Genomic DNA, 22,317 nt, shown 5'->3' with positions numbered 1-22,317 from the left:
TCATAGCTGTCATATAGATGGGGCTTTATAGGTATTGTGTCTGTTTATTGGATTCAGGCATTGTATTTCTCATTTCCAGAATCCTCGTAGTTACACAACTGCAGAGCTTTCTGAGCGTGCCCTTTCTGTGAACTAGCCTGCCTGGGAATTTGTCAGCGATGACGCTGATTGCTCATAGGAATCTTTGCTGAAGTTGCTAGGTTCTGGCCTCTTTATATAGCATTAGTGACGGGAGTATACTCCAAGGCTGAATCTGTGCTAGAAGTTTTTCTTCCTCTTGTTATTGAATCTGTGCAGACTGCCTCCAGTGCAGTCTTGACGTGGCACCCTGTACCCAGCACCACGGGTCCTTGCATCCCTCCTTATTCCTGGCAAAGTTTGGTAGTCCAGGAGGTAAAGGAATTGCTGCCTTCTTTCCACCCACTTCTGCAATACTTTTTGCTTAATTGTTGTTGCATCCTTTTTGTTTGTTGATTAATCATTCTGGTATTGTTGTCTTGTTTGGGGTTTCATTTCCCTTTCTGTGTTTCCAGTGAGTATTCAGAGCCAGAAGAGCTCCCACAGTGTGTCTGGAGGGAGGATATTTCCAGAGTACTGTTCACATCGGGTGAAATTCTGTCTCCATTGAAATCTGGTGGCAGAGCTCCCACCTACTTCAGTGGGGCCAGATTTTAATTTCTGGAACTCAGCCAGTGCTTTTCTTTTTATTTCTCTGTGTGTGTTCAGCAGACATTTCCTCATCTCTCCCTCCCTTTTTCTCCCCATGCTCCTGAATAGATAATGTCTTCCATGGGACTCTGGGCAATATAGTGTACTATGAGCATCTGGATGGGACTTCATTTGGGGGCCCATCCCTAGGGTTCCTTGCTAAACCAAGCATCTCCTGTGTAGTATCACTGAGCACTTAAAAATGGACCAGCAGTTTCTCTCAGCTGTCTTCTACCAAGATCCAAGCCTTCATCAAGTCCCTGGGGCGTATCTACAGCCCCAAGTCTGTTCAGTATTTAGTCTTCGTGACTGTTTGCTCTCTGTGGTGGGATTTTGTGCAGGATCCTGGGATAGTATCTTGTAATGTGATATTTCTGTAATCAGTTGCTGAAAATGGATGGATGGAAAAATTGAAAAACTGGAATTGGAAAAAAAAAAGGGGGGGGGGGAATTGTGTGAAATACATAAGAGTTCATCTCAGCTGAGTTTCCTGCTTTGACCCTATTACTTTTCAGCTCTCCAGAGGGTATGAAAGAAGATAAGCTAAGGATCTTTTTCCACAATAATGCATCATAGCAATCTGTGTTGCCTAATTTTTAGTAGTGAGTAATGCAAAATGCTAACATCTTTGGAAATTGCAGCGCAGGTGGAATTTCCTGCTCTACAGATGATGTGAGTGTGAGCTGGACTTGGACTTGGCTAAGATCTGAACGTGAAGAAGCTCTGAGCTACACCAGCTTGGGAGGAGAGGAAGGTGGATTTGGGATTTGAGGACGACATTGCAATATTCTTTGGGTCAGGCTCAGCTGGGATTGAATGATATGGTTAAAAAAAAGTAGTTCGCTGGGAAAGTAGCATCTAGATATTTTAAAGGTTGTATGGTGACACTTGCAGGGGAAAAAGTAGTTATTCATTTTTTTCATCTTTTATAGCATCCGTGGTCATTCGTCTCCCTCAACCCATGCCGCACTTGCTAATTTCTGCAGTAGATAATATGCACTGCCTGAATCTTTGCTCTCTGTTGGTAAATACCTCTAGTTTTTCAATTTAGACAAGCTTTTATGTTCTTTTCGGCAGGATGTCTCATCACACTGCATAAGGCTTCAGAAATCCCACCAGCACTGTCTCTGTAGTTGGAGGAAGAGCCATAAATAATTCTACTGCAAACATGGGCAGGAGTTTTAGTACGAAAAACCACACACTCTCCCCCAAGGTGTCATATCACCTGCAAAGTCTACCAAGTTTGGCGGGCTGTACAGCAGTGGGGGCAGTCTAGAGAATGCTAGCAGTTCCTTTTCTGCCTCTTGTTTTGTTCTTTCCATAAAACCCTGCCAACGTATAGCTCATCGTGACTGTTAGGACACTTTCAGGTCTCTGATAGCTCTTCATTAAATCTATTAATATAACTTCTCAAGTCATTATTTTGATCTGTGTATGTTTAAAATGTCTTTGTGAAGAATAATCAGCCTTTGGAAGTGGATGAAAGTGCATGATAAGAATGTGATCCACTGTTGTCTTGCGACCACTTGACTGTTCCTCCTTGCTATTAATGGGGTTTTTTTAGGTAGAATGTAAAGGGGGAGGAAAAGGTGGAAAAACTCCCTAGACAGTAGTTAATACGGAAAGTTATTAACACTTGCATTAGCACCTAACACTGTCCTGGAGACAGAATACTGATGGGACCTAGTTAAAGATTGAGCAGATTGGGTCCCATGTGCCTGGAGTATGACATAAGTCCTAGTGGCTCTATTAAAAGCCTGTGTGGGGGTTGCACTAAATAGTTATCATGAACTGAAAATTCCAGTGAGCTGAGGTCCTAGATTCGTTTTGAGACTCACACCAGTGCCGACATAGCACTGGTGGTTTGAAAGGCCAGCAGTGGTTTGAAAGAATCACCAAGTGAAACCTAACCGGCACTAAAAATGGGCTCTGGATTATTACATACACCTACAAGACTCCTGCCAGGCTCTGTGAATGGACAGTGAAGTTTTCCTGTTATAAAACTGCTCTTCCTTTCCATATGTTAAGATGTGAAATAAGACGAAGTGTCTCTGTACAGCAAATTGCAAAAAGGGATGTACAAAAATGCTGTGAAACAAGGAGCAAATGTAAAGTCTAATTTTTTTTTTTGTTTTCTGTTTCACGTCTGCTATGTACACTGACGTTGTGTGCAGAGCAAGGATGAAACCATCGGTTCCTGAATCTCCCTTCTTCCCTGCAGACACACTGAGCTGTCTGTGGCCCAGTCAGGGGGCGTGGTAGGTACACGTGGTAGTCTAGCCTAACCTAGGGTGCCAAAAGGCTGCAGATCTTAAGAAACTTGCTTAATAATTGACTCTAGGGAGAGATTTAGAAGAAAAGGTTCTTCCTCAGTAGTGGAAGCTCCATTTAGAAGTCTGTCTCTACATATAAATGCTGTGGCAGTTACCAGCTTGCCTCTCTGTCCTGGATTACTTGTTCCTGCCTCCGTGTTGCAGCTACCTTGTGAGCCCAATCCAGAAGCTAACCAATTTCTTCCTGTTGTGGTTTTTTTTTTTTTTTTTTCATTTGGATCAGTTCCCTGATCCAGAAGTAGTTATGCCAGTACAACAGGAGGAAAGAAATGTGGAGCGCAAGAGAAGAGAGGGACAGATAAGCCAGCTTTCACAACACTGTTGCCAAAAGCAAGCACGCTATCTCAAGCACAACTAGACTCTATACAGCTGTCTGTTTTGCCCAGAAATCAGGATAAACAAATAGGCAAAGTAAGCATGAAGTTTCAAATCTCATTTGAATGCGCATGTCTGAGTATACAGGCATTTTATTAATGGTCAGTGAATATGAGAGACATAAGGGATTTATCCTCTATGATAATGAAACTCAGTAAGGAAAAGTGGCATTGTAAAAACTGATGGCACACAAGCGTGTCCTTAGAAACATCATTCCTCATTACTCTGAATGTGCATTGCACGTGTTCAGGGAAAAAGGGGATCTGAGGACTGGCATCAGTGATAACATAGCTTATATCTGTCTTTATACTTCACTGTCTTAAGCAGATAGCTAGATAAAACATCGAACAAGAAAGCTTTTAAAGCAAAAGGGACAAATAATATAGAGTAAAATATAAATCTGAACTGGAGAGAGATGAGATGACTTAATACTAGCTGGTCTCTTTGATTTATACTTGAGAATCAAAGCCTTGCCTTGCAAGAGATGTTTAGCATCTTGCATACAATCTGCTTGATTATTTAGGACTCATTCTCACATCTCTAATGTCTGCGGAGTTTTTATTCTCATCAGTTTTTACACAAAAGCCTCCACTGAAATTGTCAGGAAGTGCTGTTTAAGATACAATGTGCTGCTGTGATTCTGAATCTTTTTCTGACCAATTCAGGAACAAAGACAAATGGGAGATACAAGGAACCAGCTTGGATCAGCACCTGAATGTGAGAATTAAGAAGTAAGACTGAGTAACAGCCCTCTAGCTGGGCAGGCAGAGGAAGGGCAGGATTCCAGGGTCAGCCCTGCTGGTTGCTGCCATTATTTCAGACAGATAAGCAATGCAAAAGTAATGCTTGCCTGTACTGCGCAGACCCCAGAGACCTCTACCAGGGTCAGGCTCTGCTGTACCAGTCATTATATACACAGATAGTAACAGTTGGACCCACTTCTGAAAAATTCACAGGGAAGAGCGGGTTATAGCAAGCAAACAAATCTAATAAATTTAGTGGGAAAAGACAGACAGTGAAAAGGCAGCTGTGCCTATGGGAGAGTAAAAACACGAGGTGGAGACAGAGGAGGTACTCATAGAAAGTAGCACCATTTCTACAGCGGTCACCCTTCATTCTGCTTGCATGTGTTTTGTTCTGGTTCCATTGCTTCATAACGGAGTGTACATTTGCCTCAGTGCTCCCGTAGTGTCATGACCACTTTGAAGGTAACTCAAATGAAAGAAGTATGCTAGGCAAAAGCTCTACTGATGTACTGTTTCCAATCATTGGTATATAAGGTTTTTTTTTTCCTTATTCAATCTAGACTTTGAGTCTGTAAACGTACAAGAGAATCATTTGCACATGGAAGCCGTCTGGCTTCTCACAAGCATTTAAAGGATCACGTGCATGCTTACACCTGCACTTCTCGTGTTATAACCAGCAGTTTTGATTTCTCACAAAGCATGACAGAGTTGCATTTAGAGGCAGATTAAGTGGAAGAGGTTTGTGCCCGTGTGATGTTTTTTGTTTGATAGGTGTTTGTCTTTCAGGAGTTGTTTGGCCTGCAAGAAGCATCCAAAACTGCTCTGCTTTAAATTTTCTCCAGATCCTTCTAGGGACAACAGCTCAGATTTCTACATACAGTGTCTAGTACTTATGATTTCAGCCTGGGCAAAAAAATTTGGTAGTAGTATTTGCTCATAAAATACCAGTCATGTCCCAGTGTGTTTTTGAAACAACTCTTTCTTTTGTTACTTGCCTCCAACTCCAGCAAAAATTAGGGTGGTTCAGGGATCCCTTAGGGTTACCACAGTAACCAGGTCACTTCATCTAGAAGTGAGAGTTCTCACTAAATCTTTAGTAATTGGACTTGTATCTTTATTGTGCTGGATGTGCGCCGGTTTAAGTGAAGACAGTGCCTGAAACTGATGCTTTGAAACCGATAGGCCAGATGGAGAAAACGGCTTATGAGTGTTTATAAAAAACATGAATGATCAGAAGAAAAGTAGGTATGGCATGGGTGTTAGGGGAGGATTTTCTCCTGCCTCAGAGCCTGGGGGGAATGGGAGAGATGTAAGCCCTCACATTTTGGGGTGCTGGAAATAGGACCCACGTGGTTGTATTCTAGCCCAACTAGATGCCACCTTTGCCACTCCAGTGACAAGGCTGATACCCTGAGGAACATGCTCAGGCTGTACTCAGCACAGTAGCATCAGAGTTCCATTAATGACTATCCGGGCTTCCAAAGTGCCCAGGAGATACATGATGAAATATCCACCCAACTTGGCCTTTTATTGTGACTATCTTTTCCAAGTGCCAATACCTTTGACTGTTCTTTTCCTTTTAACTCATGTTAACATATCTGAGGCACTCAGCATAGAACATATGCTCTGTTGTGGCAATAATTAATCCCTATGTTAATTCACATATTAATGTGCAAAACAACTTAGCTGGAGATCTCTGGTGAATTTCTGCTCTATTTGCCACTGTCTAGGTAGCATAGTGCTGTAAGACAATGAAAAACCATACTCCTACAGGAAAAATGCATGGAAAATGTATAGAACGAAGATACCACTGGTGAAGTCAGAATATGAAAAGCACTTAGCTAAAATAGCTTTATTAAATCGTAGTATTTTCGGGGCGGGGAGGGAGGGGGGCTATCACACAAAGGAGGCTTAAAATCTGCCAGTTCCTTGTGCAGGTAGTTAAATAATGCAATGTTTTCAGCTGCTAACGTTTCTTTGGCAGACAGCCACCAAATGTGGTATGTCAGGTACAGATGACAAACCTTGCTTCAGATTTTGCCCCCATGTGCAGGGGATTTTGAATTGAACTGAGATGTTGCTAAACTTTATTGCTTCTTTAGAATTGCTTTTTGAAAAGGCAGTGGCACCAGCAAATTGTCTTTCTGTGCATGAAAAGCTATCAGTCTGTAAGATCAAAGTAGTCTCAGAGTAGGAGATTTTAGAAAAATGACCCTCTGCCAACCTGCTCTGGGAGGTGTAACGTGCTCCTAGCTGCCAAGTAACCTGCAGCCTAAAGATACACTTCAAAGGAAACAGTTTTGAAGAAAAGCTATGACAGAAATATTATATTTTCAGTTGTTCACCCTCAAAAGTGTCTTGTTAAACTACTGTAATGGCTGCATATTCCACAGGGTGGAAACAATTACGCTTGTTTGTGGTAATTCATTCCTTCTGTTTCTCTCTCTTCCCCCCCCCCCCCCATTAATCCTTCAAGTTTTGCCTGATTATGACTGAAAGATGCAAGTCCATTTCCCTTGTAAAAACTGAAAATTTACTGGAAATTTATATTCATCTAAAAGTCCTCTTTCTAGACTAGACAAATAGTGTAACAATATTTTAATGTTTAATTTTTTCTGAAAGCTCCTGAGGTCTAAATATTCTTCTGGAACTGCCTGGGAACCTTCTGGAAACTACGACTTTTCAATGAGAAGAGTTGAAATTGAAGAACTTGAATGGAAAAGGAGAGGCAGAAGGGGTTAAAACCAAACTTAATGTCACAAAATTTTGACTCTAACTTTACAGTAGTGTTCCCAGGGGAAATAATAATGAACCAGTGCAAAGGCATTTACATTTTTTGAAGTTATATGGTTGGTTTCCAGGTTTTCAGAGAGCTTTTGTTATTTTTACTTTTCCAGGTACGTATTGCATAGGGTAAAATCTCTTTCTTCTGCCTCTCTGAAGAGTGAGAATGCTCAGAACGTAAAAGAAGGTGGGACAGGAGTATATATTCACTGAAAAGATTGAAACAGAGATAAAATGTTTTAATGCAGAGAAACAGTATTTTAAAATTACTCTGTTCCAATTTGAGTTTCACTTGTGGAGTGTTACGGAGGTCTTGATGGTAGTGGTGGTGTCCAAGTGACGTAATGAACATATTTTCTAGTAAAATTCCAGCTATAATTTGTTGAAACTTAAATTGACCTTTCCCCTCCGCTGGTCCGAGAAGAAACTCTGAAAATTGATGTCTTGGTCTTGGCCTTTCTCATGTTCTCGTGAGCATTTCAGCAAGAGTCCCTGATAAAAACAGTGGCTTGGAGGGGATTTTCTGATGCCAGAAGTTGTTCGCTTGAAACTAGATTGTGACTGCAAGCTTATTTGAAAGGAAATGCTAAATGGTCCTAGATTTGTATAGCCTAAAACTAGTTTCTATTGATGTCCCTACTGGGTTTCCTACCAGCCAACCCCAGGCCTTCAAGGGCACTTGGCCAGTGAGAAATTAGCCTGGGTGCTAGGACTGAGGTGCCCTTCTGGCACATTTAGTGGCCCTTAGGTGAGATTGAGTTCCCTCTTTAGTGTTAGCCTTGCTGCTTATTGTCCTGGTTGCCTCTCTCTGGGTTTTAATTGTCACATCTAGCATTTTGTAAGCCAGAAAATGGAGCTCACTTTTTTTGTGGTGTCACTTGTGTGAACCATGAGCAAGGAAAGCAAAAGGAGCTAGTTGATTAAGGAGGGAACACACACGCGCTCTTGCTTTATGCTGGTGAGACAAAACCGCTGGTTTCACATCGCAGGTCAAGGAGTCAGGTCAAGTAAAACTGTGCTATGTTCTTTTTCATAAAGGCCCATTTTGGGAGGAAAGGGAGACAGGCAGGAAGGAGACACGGGACCGGAGGGAGACTCACATTCAATTAATTCAAAATCTTTAACTCAGAAAGCTTGTTATTTTGGTTTCAGTTTTTGTAAAGGCTGATTTTTTTTTTTTTTTCCTTCTTTACATAAGGCATTTTTATAAATGTATTTTCAGGTAAGAGTGAAATGTAGCAGGCCTGGCCTGGCAGATCAAAGATTTATTTTTTAGCGGGAAAAAACAAAAATGTTGAGGTATTGCAGCATTGTCAAAGAAGCATTCCAATCAAAAAGAGATTGGCATCAATTGATTTCAGATTTCTTAGATGAACATAACAAAAGATAAACTGTTGACCTTTTTCTTTATTAATATTTTTCTTGATTGTTGTTCTGTACTCCTGTGTTTCTCTGTGAATGTGCATAAATATACACAGCCTAGCTTGTTAGAATTTTATCTGGTGCACTAGCCCTGCTGCAAGAAACGATAACATTTTGGACATTTCTGTTCCAAATAGACAGTGGTTCTGTATACCTCCTAGTCGTATTTTAATCCTCCTTTCATGTGCTTGTAATGAGTTTTAAATGTGCTTATTTTTCTTTCCTATAGAATGCTTTTGGTTATATGAAAAATATTGCTAAATCCTTTAAGCAAACTGTGAAAGCAACCTAAAGGAGATCCAAAGGGCATTTAAGAGGTTTTACTTTTCCAAAAAGAAAAGGTTTTGATACAGTCTCTGTTGGGGGGCAGGGTGGTGTCTCATTTCTAAACTAATGAAAAGAGCCACATTTCTCATAAAAACCACTATGCAGAGACAGATTAAATCAGTTTTTTTGCTTAAGTTTGCAGGAAGTCCTAGGAAATGTTCCTGCTGGAAATCATGGGCTGTTTCTGGCTGCATAGATCTACTTTACTCTTTCCGCTAGTACTCACGGTTATACAAGATTTCTAGATTATACCAGCACTGACAACGTCATATCCCACCTGCCAATCCATACATGTCAGCAGCAGGTTGAGTGCCGACCCACAGCCTGGCAGAAGGCACCTTCTGCTTACACCTGCCCAGCGGCACACAAGGACCTTCCTGGTACAGGGACCATGCCCATAGTGGGAAGCTCGCACTTTAGGAAGCCTTAAGTACAAAAGTTCACTTTTTGATAGGGAGCTTTCTGTTTGTGGCCATGGTCAGATTCACTTCTGAATCAGAGAACTGGCCACAGCTGTAGGTAGCAAATGTTACTGATCGTGGAACTATTGAGTAGGCTGCAGGGAAGATCAGAGCTGGAATAATTCCTGTTCAAAAACTGCATAATTACCCTGGAATGTAAAATGTGTTGCAAGGTTTGATAGGCTTGTGAGGTTTAAGAGAAAGGAACGTTAGCAGCTGAACTCATCTGTCATCGTAGGATGTAAAAAAAAATTTAAATCTCTGTGGGTTGGTGTTGCATGAAGGGCTCTTTTGAAAACCAGCTATAATAGCTTTTAACTGACATCCGGCTGCGGTTCTGCACTGGCAAAGAGATGAACTAAGTAGCTGGGGAGCTTGTACAGTGAATGATGCTAATTGCTAGCAAATCTGAAAGGGATTATATCGTGCAGCCACTACAATAGTGGAGAGTAGACTCAACTACCCAGGACATCCCTTCCAGTGCAAGTCTTCTAAGCCTTCCTCTTTAAGTAAAGAGAGATACTCTGTGCATTAAAGAAATTGTGCTACTGAAGCTATTTTGAAGCATGGTTTCTGCACTATGCACCCTTTCTTGCTATTGTTTTAAAACAACATCATCACTTAGACTCCAGAGCAGATGAAGAATCTGAAAACAGTGCAGCATTACAGGTTACTTATTTTAAAGGAGACATTTATGGTAGCTCCAGCAGTTGGTAGTGACTCATCTTAAGTGTTTGCCGGTGCTCAGTGAAGGTCAGGGCTGTCCTTCCTGTGCGCGTATGAGGGAGGATCAGACACAAGTACCTACCAAGAGTGCATCTGAACACAGGGCACTAGAAATGAAGTGTACACTGTTTTCGATTAGGGTAAAATTTCCTCATGTAAAGATTCTGTGAAACTGGATATTAAAGAAAGCTTCCTTGCAGAATTTTTAAATCATCCTAGGGGCCTCAAAGGAGAAGTGTATGAATGCTGTAAGAAGCCTGTAGGAAGATTCAAATTAGTAGAATATGTTACTCTGAAAGCATCTAGAATTTATTTTAAAAAACTACTGCAATTCTAATGAAATTAAGGGGTGACACTTCAGCTTGTCACGTTATTTTTCTTCATTGCTAATGCACATATAAATGGCTGAAATTGTTTCTTCTGTATGGAAAACTGGATGCTCGTATTTAATTGATCATTCTATTAATTCTTAAGTGGTTTGCATAGACATAAAAAAATGCCTGGCTAACCAACTGAACTGTCCCCTCCATGTATTCAGAAAAATGTCTATTTAACTATGTGCCCATCTTAGCACATATATAGGTTACGGCTATAGGATACGGCTGTAGTCATCTGTTCAGGTTCTTTGTTCCAATACATGCATCAGACCTGTCTACAGAATACTGTACTGTTGCTGATGCCACACCATCAAGAACGACTATATCTTCCAGTACCTGGGGGAGTTTGTGAGACTGAAAAGCATGCACTTTGCTTTTAAGCAGGGGATTTCTTACAGAGTCACTGAGGCACTGTACAGTTGAGGCTCCGTGATTCTGCTTTTCTGTTGTTGTTGTTACAAGAGATTTTTCTACAGCTGAATTGCACTTAAATCAATCTTTGTCTTTTGAACTACAGTAAGTAGATAAGCCATGGCCTATGACAAAATATATAATTAAGCTGTCCAATTCAAATCAGGTTGGACAGTCCCGTAAAGTTCAAGAACATATTTTCTCTGGGTTGTTGTGCTGTTTCTGTCATGTATTCTCTGTTTTTATGGACTTTGAGAATTGATCTTTAACCAACTTTGGTCAAATGTCTCCCCATTTTTGGGGGGCATGTACCTGACAGTCCTGTAGGAGCGTGAGCATGTGACAGGAGACTAGAAATGGTCAAATCCTGCAAGTCCACATGTGGCTGGTGGGAAGCAAGACACTGATTTCACTGCGAGGTGTCAGGGGGGAAGTGTGACACACAGTGTTATGGTCTCTGCACGTCTGTTGTTTGTGGGCACCCCTTGGGTAGCGTGGGGGATGCTGAAGCTGTGTGAATGGGTGACCACTGAATGCCATACTAATCTGCACAGACTTGGCAGGCATGGTGGTCCCACAGCTGTGCCCTGCTTCAGGCATCGGAGCTGTTGCTGCATCAGAGCCAGACTCGTTCTCAGGCATGTTGTTTCCCTATGCTGAACAAAAAGGAAGACTCTTTTCCCCTTAAGGTAAAAGTTACACTGTTAAAAGTTGTATTTTGCTAGTGACAGCAGTAAAAATCACATATCCGATATGCGGGTTCCTCCACCACCACTGTGGGATTTTTCTCTTTTGGCTTCATTGCAGTGTGCATTTTTTTCATATCTAATGAGAAGACATCCCTGGGTGAAATTTTTATTATGGACATTTCTAACGGAATTAAATTTCAGTCAAGCATCACCATCACCAACATGCGTGGTGAGGATGGGGACCCTAGCGACATGCACAAAATTCAAGAGGAAGTGCTGGGCTAATGACTTGCCCCTTCATCCTGGAAATGTCCTGGAGCCCAGTGTTAGCAGCACTGGAAAGGAAGGCAGGACCATGCGTGTGAGAGAGGGAGAGAAGATACACATGCACTTTATTCAAGTAATTCCATCACTGTTGAGCTTTTCAGCCACCTCCTTGTGCGTTTTCTTATTAAATCCTCTAATATATGCACAGGCATTTTTGTGATGTCTTTGCATAAGGATGATCTTTGTAACTGCTCTTGAAAGTTGTGGATATGATTCCTCAGTACTGTGTTTTGCTAGTGACCTAGGTTTTTTGAGACCTTATGCAGTAAAAGGTATTTAAAGAGACAGATTTGAAAATCATGCACATGCTGCCATGACAGACGAACTCGGCCAGACTAACGTGAGCTTTTCCAACCCCCTCATTCAAAAATTAACAGGAGTCGTCTTTAAAGCAAGCTGTTGTTTTCTGTTACAGCTGTGTGCATACTTGCGGTTGAGGAAGCAGTTCATAGCGATTAGGCAGAAATGGGTTTTTTTTCTGCTTGTCACAGCAGCCTGCGTTTCACATGAAGTTCTCAGAATTAATTGCCCCTGTGCAGATTTTCACTGGCTAGTAGCCACCTTGTACATGAGCTGAAGCAGAAGTGAGAAGCTTCTAACATCCTTGAAGAAAAGCTGCAGTAATCTGAGATCTCTTACAACAACCTAGCCAGGCCTTGCTCTGCAGGTCCACTTTCATGTGCTGGTCTCGTTCTGTGCCCTTGGTGGGTTGCTCTTCCAAGCACCAAACGCCCCTTCTTGCGTTCCCCTGAGTGCCAGAGGTGGCACTCCCACTTCCCAGCAGGGCCGCAGTCCTGGGTGCCTTTGCAGGATCCCACATTTCTAAATTACCCCATGAAAGGATGTTTCTTACTTATATTCCGTAAGAACCGAACAGAACTGAAGTTTCTCTTGCCATTACATCCTCGCTCGTTCAATCCAGCACATGATATGTCTGAGTCAGGCTGTAATTTCCTTCTCCTTTCAGGCTCGCAGGAAGCAGAGTGCACTGCTGACACGGGTTTTTAAAATATGAATAAGAAAGTTCAGTCACAATAGCAGTCACCCGTATAGCCCATGGAAACTGCGATGCACACGATTAAATTGTGTGATTATACTTCTTCGATGTAAAAGTCTCTTTATTATGAGAGCCTGCCAATAGACCATATAGCGTATAACACGTGCTAGTACATACAGCATTTAACTCTACTTTTGTCACATACCTGCTGTCTCTTCAGTTTTTTAAATGGCTGGCAGTGTGATTAAAGGAATAGCAGAGCTGACTCAGGATAGGTGGCAGGAGGGTGAGCTAGGGCAGGGGAGCTGGACTTCCACTTCTTGGCTCTGTCATGCTGCTGGTACACGGAACTATACATCAGCTAAGTCAGAAACCTGGTCTGCATACAGAGAAATTAAATGGAAGAATAATAGAAATGATCAGAGAATAATAGCCGCACATGAAGTGTTTGTAGTAGTGCTTGGGATGGCACGATAATAGTGATTTTAGTTCAGTCTGGGCCTAAGAGACATTTTTGTGGGTGAATTTGGTGAAGAGTTGAATTAGACTTTTTGTTTAACATGAAATGGAAAACGTAATTTAATGTTTCTTAGGATTCTTGGAGTGGTGTAGGAAATGGCAGGATGTTACTAAAAGTAGCTAAATTCTTTCAGAATTAAAGATCTTTGACTATTTAATATATTACCAGACGTAGCTAAGGTACTTGAGAATCGAAACTGTCATGTAGTTACAGCCCTGTGCTTCAGTATTTGTTAATCTTTTCCCTTTTTATGGGAGATCTCATTTTCTGATTTTCAATGAAATACATGAATAATTTTGCATGTTCTACATAATAATAATTTCTAAGAGGCTGTACAGTGAATGAAATGCATTCAGATTTATTTCTGAAACTTACTGTGGGCATCAGAAGAACGTGCTGTCCTGACCAGAGGTGCTTCTGGTGCAGGATTTGGGCACTGAGGATGGCCGGTGGTGAACAGTAAGGAGGGTGTGCAGCGGCATCCCACTGTCACTCTCCCCTTCCAGAGAGTGGGAAGGCTTGGAGGGAGAAAGGAGAAGCAGCTTTGCAAAGGTTTAAGAGGCTGGATGCCCTGTTGTGAAGGAAGTAGGGTGGTTCTTGTCTGGCAATCAAACAAGGGGAGAGTGTGAGACTGAAGAACGGGGTCAGTCAGAGATGGAAGAAAATACTTTGTAGTGAATAAGACCAGATGCACAGATAAACTGTGAAGGACCTTGGCTATGGGTATTGGCTGATACAAGAGCATAGAGGCTGGTGCAAGAGGCCTTAGTGTGATGACTCAATTGACTGTTCAGGTAACCTTTCTGATCATATTTTGACTGAGTTTCCAATAGGAAAAAAGGAAAGACCAGTCATGGGAAGAGAAAATGGTATTGCAGTATCTAGGCCACAGAAGGAGTTTCCCTGCTGGTCCCCGGGCAGGAATGTGATGAGCATGACCCATAAGAGTAAGAAGAAAGAGCAAAGTATACTGAAAGCAGAAATACTAGGTTTTCTTGTGGTGCACTTGGCGGAGGCATGTTCATTGTATCACAGAGAGGGTTGGCAGCTCCCCGCTAAGACGGCTGATCAAGAGTTCCCAAAACATCAGCCAGCCTCTCCTAGAGAGAAGACAGATCTCCAAAGTGTTGAGTCCTAAAATAATGTTAATCGTGCTGTGAATTTCAAAGGCTTTGTGTTCTGATTCGCGGACAAAGTCCCAAGGAGCTAGTACTTGCTCATTAAAGATAGATATATCAAATGAAAAAATGCTTTGCTTTTCCAGCCAATCAGGTCCAACTGTCTCCATGCAATAACATCTGGTATGTGTTCTTGCCCTTTTGCTCAGCTTTCTGCAAATGTGTTTGCTATCTGCTCTCTGTGCTTTATATCATATGTCCTCATTCAGACAGATTTTTTTTTTTTTTTTTTTTTTTGGAGAGAGCGTTTGGGTGCTGATAGTTTCTACGCTGTTTATGAAAATGAGTTTAGTGGTCTTGCCAAAACACAAAATGTCTTCTCAGGTAACTGGTGTTAAAGTTTATTACTTAAGTACAACATGTTCCAAATTTAGGCTTCAGAAAATTGGTTGTATTACTAATAATTTCCCCTTTGCTTTTGATGCTTGACTTGAGATACAGGGACATGATTTCCAGGAGTGCTGAGTACTTACAGCTGAAGCTGAAGTTAGTAGAAGACATGCTTGGGGCATACAATGTGCAGGTTAATGCTGTAACTGAAAAATCAGGTTTACAATGTCTTAACTGGGCACCCAGAATCAGTGAATGCCTTGCAGAGTCGTGACTCTCCATCTCAGTAGCTCATGTCTATAATGATGATGATGATGATGTTACCCCTTCGCACTGCAGGCTGTTTGAAGACAGAGAACTATGTCTTCAGCCGTTTTCCATTAAGAGATGCTGTATGTTCTCCCAAAACATATATCCTAGAGAAAGATTAAGGGAAGAAAGTTTGTTGCCTTCTCACTCAATAAGAAGAAAAAAACAAGTTTGCTTTTGGGAGGGACTCTAGTGTTTTATGTCATATCCAGGCCCATCTATCACGTCTCTCAACTGCTTAGGGGTTTGATCCAGTTAAACACATGTTGTCTTGAATGAATCTTGCCAGGTCATGGCATTTGGTTCGTCCTGGTGTGCTGATATTGGGTGCTTTTCGCAATATGTTTCAGACATCATCTGCTTTAACCTCTGGATGAAGCCCTGTTGCCGTTAGTACATTCACAGAGCTCTGGCTTGTTATTTATGGAAAAGACTCTAACCTCTTCTTCCAAAAGTAGTTACCATGCTCAAGTACTTTTTTCCCCTTGCTGCTCAGATAAGTCTCTCTCTGATGCTAGGGAACAGCAATAAAATATTTCCCCAGTAATTTGCTCTCAACTGTAGCCAGCCAGACTTCTTCATCCATTTTATTAGCCTCTGTGTACAAAAAAAAGGTGTTAGTAACAGGTTTTTTATAACCCTTTCTCGTCAAACATATTCCCACTACTTCTTTGGCGTTAGAGATTTTATAGGCGTTTTTTCCATGTGTTTTATTTCAGTCGTTTTGTTAGTGCAGCTATGGCCTGTTCTAAAGCATTACGATTATCAAGATGATATGGAAGGAATTACTTATAAAATGATCCAATAAGAAGTATTGGATGATTAATTTGAGAATAATTTTAAGAATTGGTAGTATTTTTAAAGAAGAGGGTCTTAGCGATAAAATTAATTTGATTGGTACTGTTGTGGAAGGAGTTGGCACTTGAGGTACTAACTGCATAGGACCCTGCTCCTCCTCTCAGACTGTAAGCTGCAAAGCGATGCTGTGGCAAGGCTGCAGGAGGAGGGAGCAATAAACTGTAATGGTGGAGTGCATTCGTGGGCAGACAAAGAAAAACAGAGGGCTCTAGAAATGTCTCTCTCCCTGTCATAAATCAAATGTGATGAATAGTGTTCTGGTTGTTCTGATACTGGAAGCAAAATCTGGATAACACTGCTTGCGTTGGCAGTTCGTTGTGGCTTCATGCTGAACAGAGTCCGTTTTGATAAAGGTCCCATATCAATGCTTCTAATGACCCCAGATATATTTTCTTCTCAGGTCCTCAGAGCTCCAGGAGATGATCACATTTCTGGTTTCTTCTGGAGCAAAATGCTTCTAGACACATCTGACTGGGGGCAATGTTTGTTTAGTAGAAGTGAGCCCCAGACTGGAATAAGATTCATACTAACACATACATTTTAGATATTTGTCTAGATCCAAGAGCATAGCTGTCACCAGCGATTTCATGTTTTGTCTTGGGTCTATCTTCAGAAAATGAAGAGTTCTGAAATAAGGTGTATTTCACAGTAGTGAGAATGTGAAATGAATAATGAAATCAAGTTCCAAGTTTTGCTGTATATTTATTGTCAAAACAAGGTTTTAGACAGAGTCCCATTGTCCGCTGTACAATTTCTGCCAGCAAAGGATGGGATAGTAACTGATAAATTTTTCACAGCATTTCATTAGATGAAGAAATCAATAATTATTCATTCCTCCTCAAAGCTGGGCATTTACCATCAAGAACGGAAGATCTGTACAAAGCAAGGCTTGTTTCGTGTGCTAAATGCTCGGCTTTATAGCTAGGCAAATAGGTTACACCTAAGTCAGTAGCACGGTAGCAGCTTTTCCTTACCTGCTGATTCCTGTGACTGTCATAAGATGAAGAAAACCATTAGCAGCTGCACAGCTCTGTGCAGCGGTTTAATTGTGTGTGGAGCAGGACTGAGCATGCTGAATTAGTTCACGGAGAGCTGATAATAAATGAGGGAAGGGAGACTGACTCCCAACTGCATGGTTTATTGCTGTGGCCCATGTTTTTAATCCGCAAGAATAGGAGATTGGTAGCTTTACTTACACTTTCAGTAGATGAATTACACACTTGGTGGCAGCTCTCATTTGACGTGTAATAATCGATACTTCTCTGCTTACTCACAAATTAGTGTAATAGCAGAGAGCTACCTGAAAGCCCAGAGAAGGAAAAAAGTCTGTCATCTTGGACAAACTTTGTACGCATTCAATGGTGAGAAACTTTTGCTGTACAACATTTTAGTGTATTCTATTTTTCTGCTGATCTCCTGCATGCAAATTGCTTGGGGACCTTTTTGAGCCCAGTCATGGGGTTCTGCGGCTTTTCCAGCTCCGTGAGCTTGGGGGAAATCTCAGCCTCAGGGGCAAGCAGGAGCAACTTTAGAAGAGCCCCGTGGCACTGCCCATGTCCTAGGGACATCAGAGCACAGTGTCAGATGTGGCCTCCTTGGGAGAAGCACAGTGGTGAGCAGGAGCGAGGGCTCCACGACTGCAAAACCCGCCACACTTCTATCAGCTTGTTCCTCATCCATGAGTGGGTCGTTACTAGTGTATCTTGATTTGTGCCCTTGCCTGTATGCTTACCTACACATGGCAGATGAATGTTTTTGTAAATGAACTTTTTGCTCACAGTTGAGTGCTTAGGTCCCTCCCAAGACTCTTGCAAACAGTATCAAATTCTTAGAAACCTGTCATCTGACCTTTTTCTTGTGGAATATTTATTACAGTACAACAGCTACAGACTTAACTCAAAGTGTAGCAGCAAAGAGTAGCAGCAGCAGTAGATAACTATTACTAGTGCGCAGTCTTACTGTTTTTAAAGCACCAGGGTAATTAGCTATTTTCATCCTTGTTTGATTGCAATTATACTCAAATATAAACATCACTTAATGAACTTTGCAACAAGTAAGGGCTGTACCACTGTTATGTAGGGCAGTTCCGTATCTACGTGGTGATATTCTTCCTGCATTACCATAATTAAATTTAAAGTAATATTGGCTAGAGAAGGAGTTTATTTTATTGCACCTCTCAAACGAATGTGTGTCAGGGAATATAAGTGAGTGGAAAAAGTCTGTCTGGAAGTAGGCAGCCTGCTGTGGTGTATTGTGTTTCGCTGACATGAGAGGAATGTGGCAGTGAGGTCTACAGTTGCCTGCTGTAGGCACTAGCACTCGGGCTGAAAAGCAGCTTGGGATGTGCCTTTTGCTTCATTAAGCAAAAGGCTTTATGCCTGTGACATGAGGTGCTATAGCCACAGTGGAAGTATTATAGTGTATGTTGTTAGACAGGATTGCCAGTCTCAAACATCTAAAATCACAAGTCAGATACTCCAGCATAAAATCTGTCTAGAAACTAGGGATATGGTTTTTTTAAACTCTATTTCCTTTTTACTCCTTAAGATTCGTTTAGTTTTAAGTGAAAGCTGAGATCTTCACTGAAAGTTGAGATCCTTACCTGACTTCAGGAGCTTTAAGAAAAACACCAAATTTCAAAAAACTTGCAAAAAGGTCATAAAAATTCTTAACAGTGAGTCAGGCATCTTCTCTAGAAGCTGTGTGATTGTATAAGCTTTGTCATTGTAAATAGGATCTAAAAATCAGGGATGCAAAATGCCCGCTAAGCTCCTGGCACTTGCAGTTTAGTTGGGGGTTGCTTACCTTTAACAAATGTCACTAACTGTGGTGGCTCATGTTATTGAGCAGCTGGCCAAAAAAAAACAAAAAAAAAAAACCACACCCAAAAAACCCCACCACCACAGTCTAGAAAGCCTGTGTTGGGGGGGGAGGCTGCGGTGAAGCCGTCTGTAGACTTCGCAGGCAGAGTTGCCTACAGCTGAGCTGTATCTGGTGTAAGTTCTGCAGCCTCCCAGAGTTTCCTCCTGGGCGTGTTGGGGTCAGGAGCAGGACTCCTGTTTACAAGAGCAAGCATGTAACGCTGAGGGATGCATTAATTTCCTTGTGTTGTCTGCGTCTTCCAAAGAAACATCAGTGCTAACCCCTTGCTGAAAGGGAAGGTGTAAGGGCTGGTGACGTCCGAGTTCTTCTCCCCACTGCTGAAGCGGCAGGCTGTAGCTTGAGGATTTTGAACTGCTGCACTGTTAGCAAGCAAGGAAGGTGGAGCATTCATGTTTCTAGGCACTTTCGCAGTGCTGGAAAAGCAATGCCAGGGCATATGTGTGGGCATTTTTAGGATCCTTTTTTCATTGTTCCTACTGACCTGCGCTTCAGTCCCAAAGACAACAAACTACAAAGCCTACACTTTGGAAAGACTAAGATCCAAGAATTTGAATAACTGTGTAGGATTTTTCATGTAAAATTCAAGTTTGCTGGTTTGGAAAGCGAGTGCTCCTGTACCTAGCTGAGACAGTTGGTAGGTGAGCTGTAAATCTGCTTCTGTTCTATCTGCCTGTCTTGAACTCAGTTGAGATCTTTTTCTGCTGTGCAACCCTAGAAGAAACGACGATTCTTGAAATAACATTTCAGCATCATAAACACTTCTCATTTGACGCTATGACATTTGGTGTTGGCAGCTCAGCCTGCCTCTTCAGCATGCGTGTGGCTGTCACCATTCAGCCAGTCCTTCTTTCCTGCACAGCTAGTTCAGATGAAAATCACCTTTCTCTCAAGAGTGCTCCAAGCGGCTGTTTATCACAGCTAAGCCTCAGGAACTCTGTCATGCAAATATAAACTTGCTCTTAGGTCAACATTTAAAGCATCATTTTCATTGTTTTCAAGAATCCTATTAGTTACAGAGGAATGATAAATAATCCAGTGGTCTGGAACCACATCGTTCTGGCTCAGGGAGCTGTTACCACTACAGATGATGCTTTAGGTCTTGGAGGTGCATGCGATGCACTTTTGTACTCTTGGGTCTAGCAGTTCACCTAAGGGTCCGATGTAATTGAAGCTCACTGAAGGCTGTAGGAGACATCATTCACTTTATAAATACTTCCTCCACCTCCAGTGGAAACATTTATAGTCAGAAGCAATGCCTTGAAATGTTTTACTACTGTCATATTGTTAGGAAAAAAATATACAGATATAAAGAGGTTGTGTGCATTAATTATTTATCTTGCAATCAAGAAAGTATAAAAATAATCCAGGGTGAAAATTGGGAAGGGTTGTAAAGGAAAGCACTAGCTCATTCAGTTTGAATAATGCAGACCCCACTCAGGCTTTCTCTGCAGAACATGAGGTCTAATCCCAGCACAAGTAAATATATGTTTTTTTCTCTAAAGCAGATTTAAAAATCATGCCGCTCTTGAGAGGAGACTAATTGTGCTCACTTAGCTTCAAGTGAATAATTAAACTGTGTAGAGTTATTCTTTTCCTGGCTCCACTGTAATGTTTCTTACTTATTAATTCTTAGTTATTCAACTTTTAGACTTTTTAGCATCAATCAAGCTCTGCTTCTATTGTCTGAAAAATAAAATACGTAAAGGAAAAATTGCCACAGATTTAAATACATTGTATTGTTACAGTATAAATATCATCGTTGTAATTAAACTACTTGAAAATATGAACCATCAACTTTTTCTCCCAGGGACTCAGCCACCTATGGGATTTTTGTGCCTTTGAAAACCTCCCCAGAGATCTAGTGTGCTTTGCTGCTTCTGATTGTTCTTGGAATAAAATTAGCTTTTAGTCCTTTAGAATCTGTTGGCTTTATCTGCTACTAAATACACACACAGTAATTGCTGTGGGATCAAAACAAAAACAAGTTACTCCTCCTACGCTTGTAGTTTTGATGGGACTTGCAGTTTGGCAAAAGTCAATAATCCGACTCTTACTGTATTTGGGGTCATGGTGGATTAAGGTAGATCCCTTCGGCCTGGATCAAGAACCTGCAAGGTATCTTCAAACCAGAGGAAAGGGTGAATAGAAAAGAGACTGGAAAAGGATGAGAGAAGGCACCTGAGAAGGCAGGTAGCCTGGTCCTGAGTCCTGGGGCGGAACTAATGACACCCATGTTGCTCCTTCCAGACATTAGCCTAGCACCCTCTTAAAAGTCTCTGCTAACAGAGATTCTGTCACTTAACGAGGGCTTGGGCAGATTTTTTTCCTGTTAGAAATGTTTCCCTGATGGCCGTCTCGCTCCGCCAGGTGCCTGTGCCTTTGTCCTTGACTGGCTGCCTTCGTGGGGAGAGTGGGATGATGCCAGGGTGAGGAAGTGAAAGGGGACGGGGAGGGAAGTGCTCAGGCGGTGGGAGGAAGGTCATGGAGATGAAGGGCCTGGATGGAGAGCCCTGGGAGGATTAGGAGGAGAAGAAAGTGCTACCCATCCAGGCTCCTTGTCATTGTGTTTCTCACTACTGATGGCTTCAACTTTCTGATATTTTTGAAATGCTTTAGACAGATACTGAATAAGAGCAAAGTTTGGAATCTAAGCACCACCTCAGTGGCGGAGAAACCTCTGGGTCCCATCTGTAGAACTAAAAAATAGTAATACATTGACAGAAAGATGTGATCATAATGCCCTTTTTCTATCTTTTCTACCCTCACAGATGAACAGGAGCCAGCAGTCAGCAGTGATTCAGATATTTCATTGATTATGGCAATGGAAGTTGGACTGTCCGATGTGGAGCTTTCCACTGATCAAGACTGCGAAGAGGTGAAGTCTTGAAAAACAAACAGAGATCCAACACTAAACTACAGGGAAGGGTCACAGGGAGGGACCGAGTCAGCTTTCTAGGATTTGGACCAGTCATGCACATGCCTCCAGAGCACTGTCACTCCTGCACACTCCATTCTGAGATGGTCACGAAAAGCAATAGCAACAGTTGTGTCTGCCTGGATGCAGTTTCATCATCTACATACGTTCATTTTGTTCACATGGGAGATGAACACTTCCAGTTTACCCACGTGCTTGAGAGCAGTCATGTAACTCTTCAGTGGCTCATAAATACGCAACTGAAATGACAGCTTGAGTGTTTTCTACACTTGTTTGATCCGGTTTTTGTTTCTTTTTTTTGAAAAGACATATGTTTGTTACGTTTTTTTGTTTGTTTATAGTTTGGTATGGATGGACACTCTGTTTTTGTTGACTGACCCCAGCTTTTTCAAGAGTTCAATCCAGAAATCTGAATTCCCGTTCACTGGTCACTTCATGATCTGACTCCAGAATTTATCATTGCCTTGTTGTTTCTGCATGAAGTACACGTGGTTTCAGAAGCATGGTGCACCAGCACCCTGCATTAATGTGAAGCCTGCTTTCATTAAGTGGGAGCCTTGGAAATGGTATATTCTGAAGGCCTTTATTTGTAACAGAGCTCTGGATTAACAGAGATTGCTG

At 41.7% G+C, this 22,317-nt stretch overlaps 1 protein-coding gene across 1 annotated transcript in view; it reads left to right on the top strand.

Moving 5' to 3' along the window:
* Nucleotides 1-21,662, top strand: part of RNF150 (ring finger protein 150) — a gene marked incomplete at its 5' end in the record, with an annotated part of 119,278 nt that extends 97,616 nt beyond the window's left edge. Inside the window, one exon of the mRNA XM_082315275.1 lies at nt 21,530-21,662. Within this exon, the coding sequence (XP_082171401.1) occupies nt 21,530-21,648 (119 nt within the window). The 3' untranslated portion in view covers nt 21,649-21,662. The remainder of the gene's footprint in view (nt 1-21,529) is intronic.
* Between the last annotated feature and the right edge of the window lie 655 nt (nt 21,663-22,317).

This window comes from Platalea leucorodia, assembly GCF_965183815.1.
Source record: "Platalea leucorodia genome assembly, chromosome: 6".
Taxonomy (NCBI): Eukaryota; Metazoa; Chordata; class Aves; order Pelecaniformes; family Threskiornithidae; genus Platalea; species Platalea leucorodia.
Note: the sequence above shows the minus strand (reverse complement) of the source record. Positions and strands in the feature narration are given on the sequence as shown.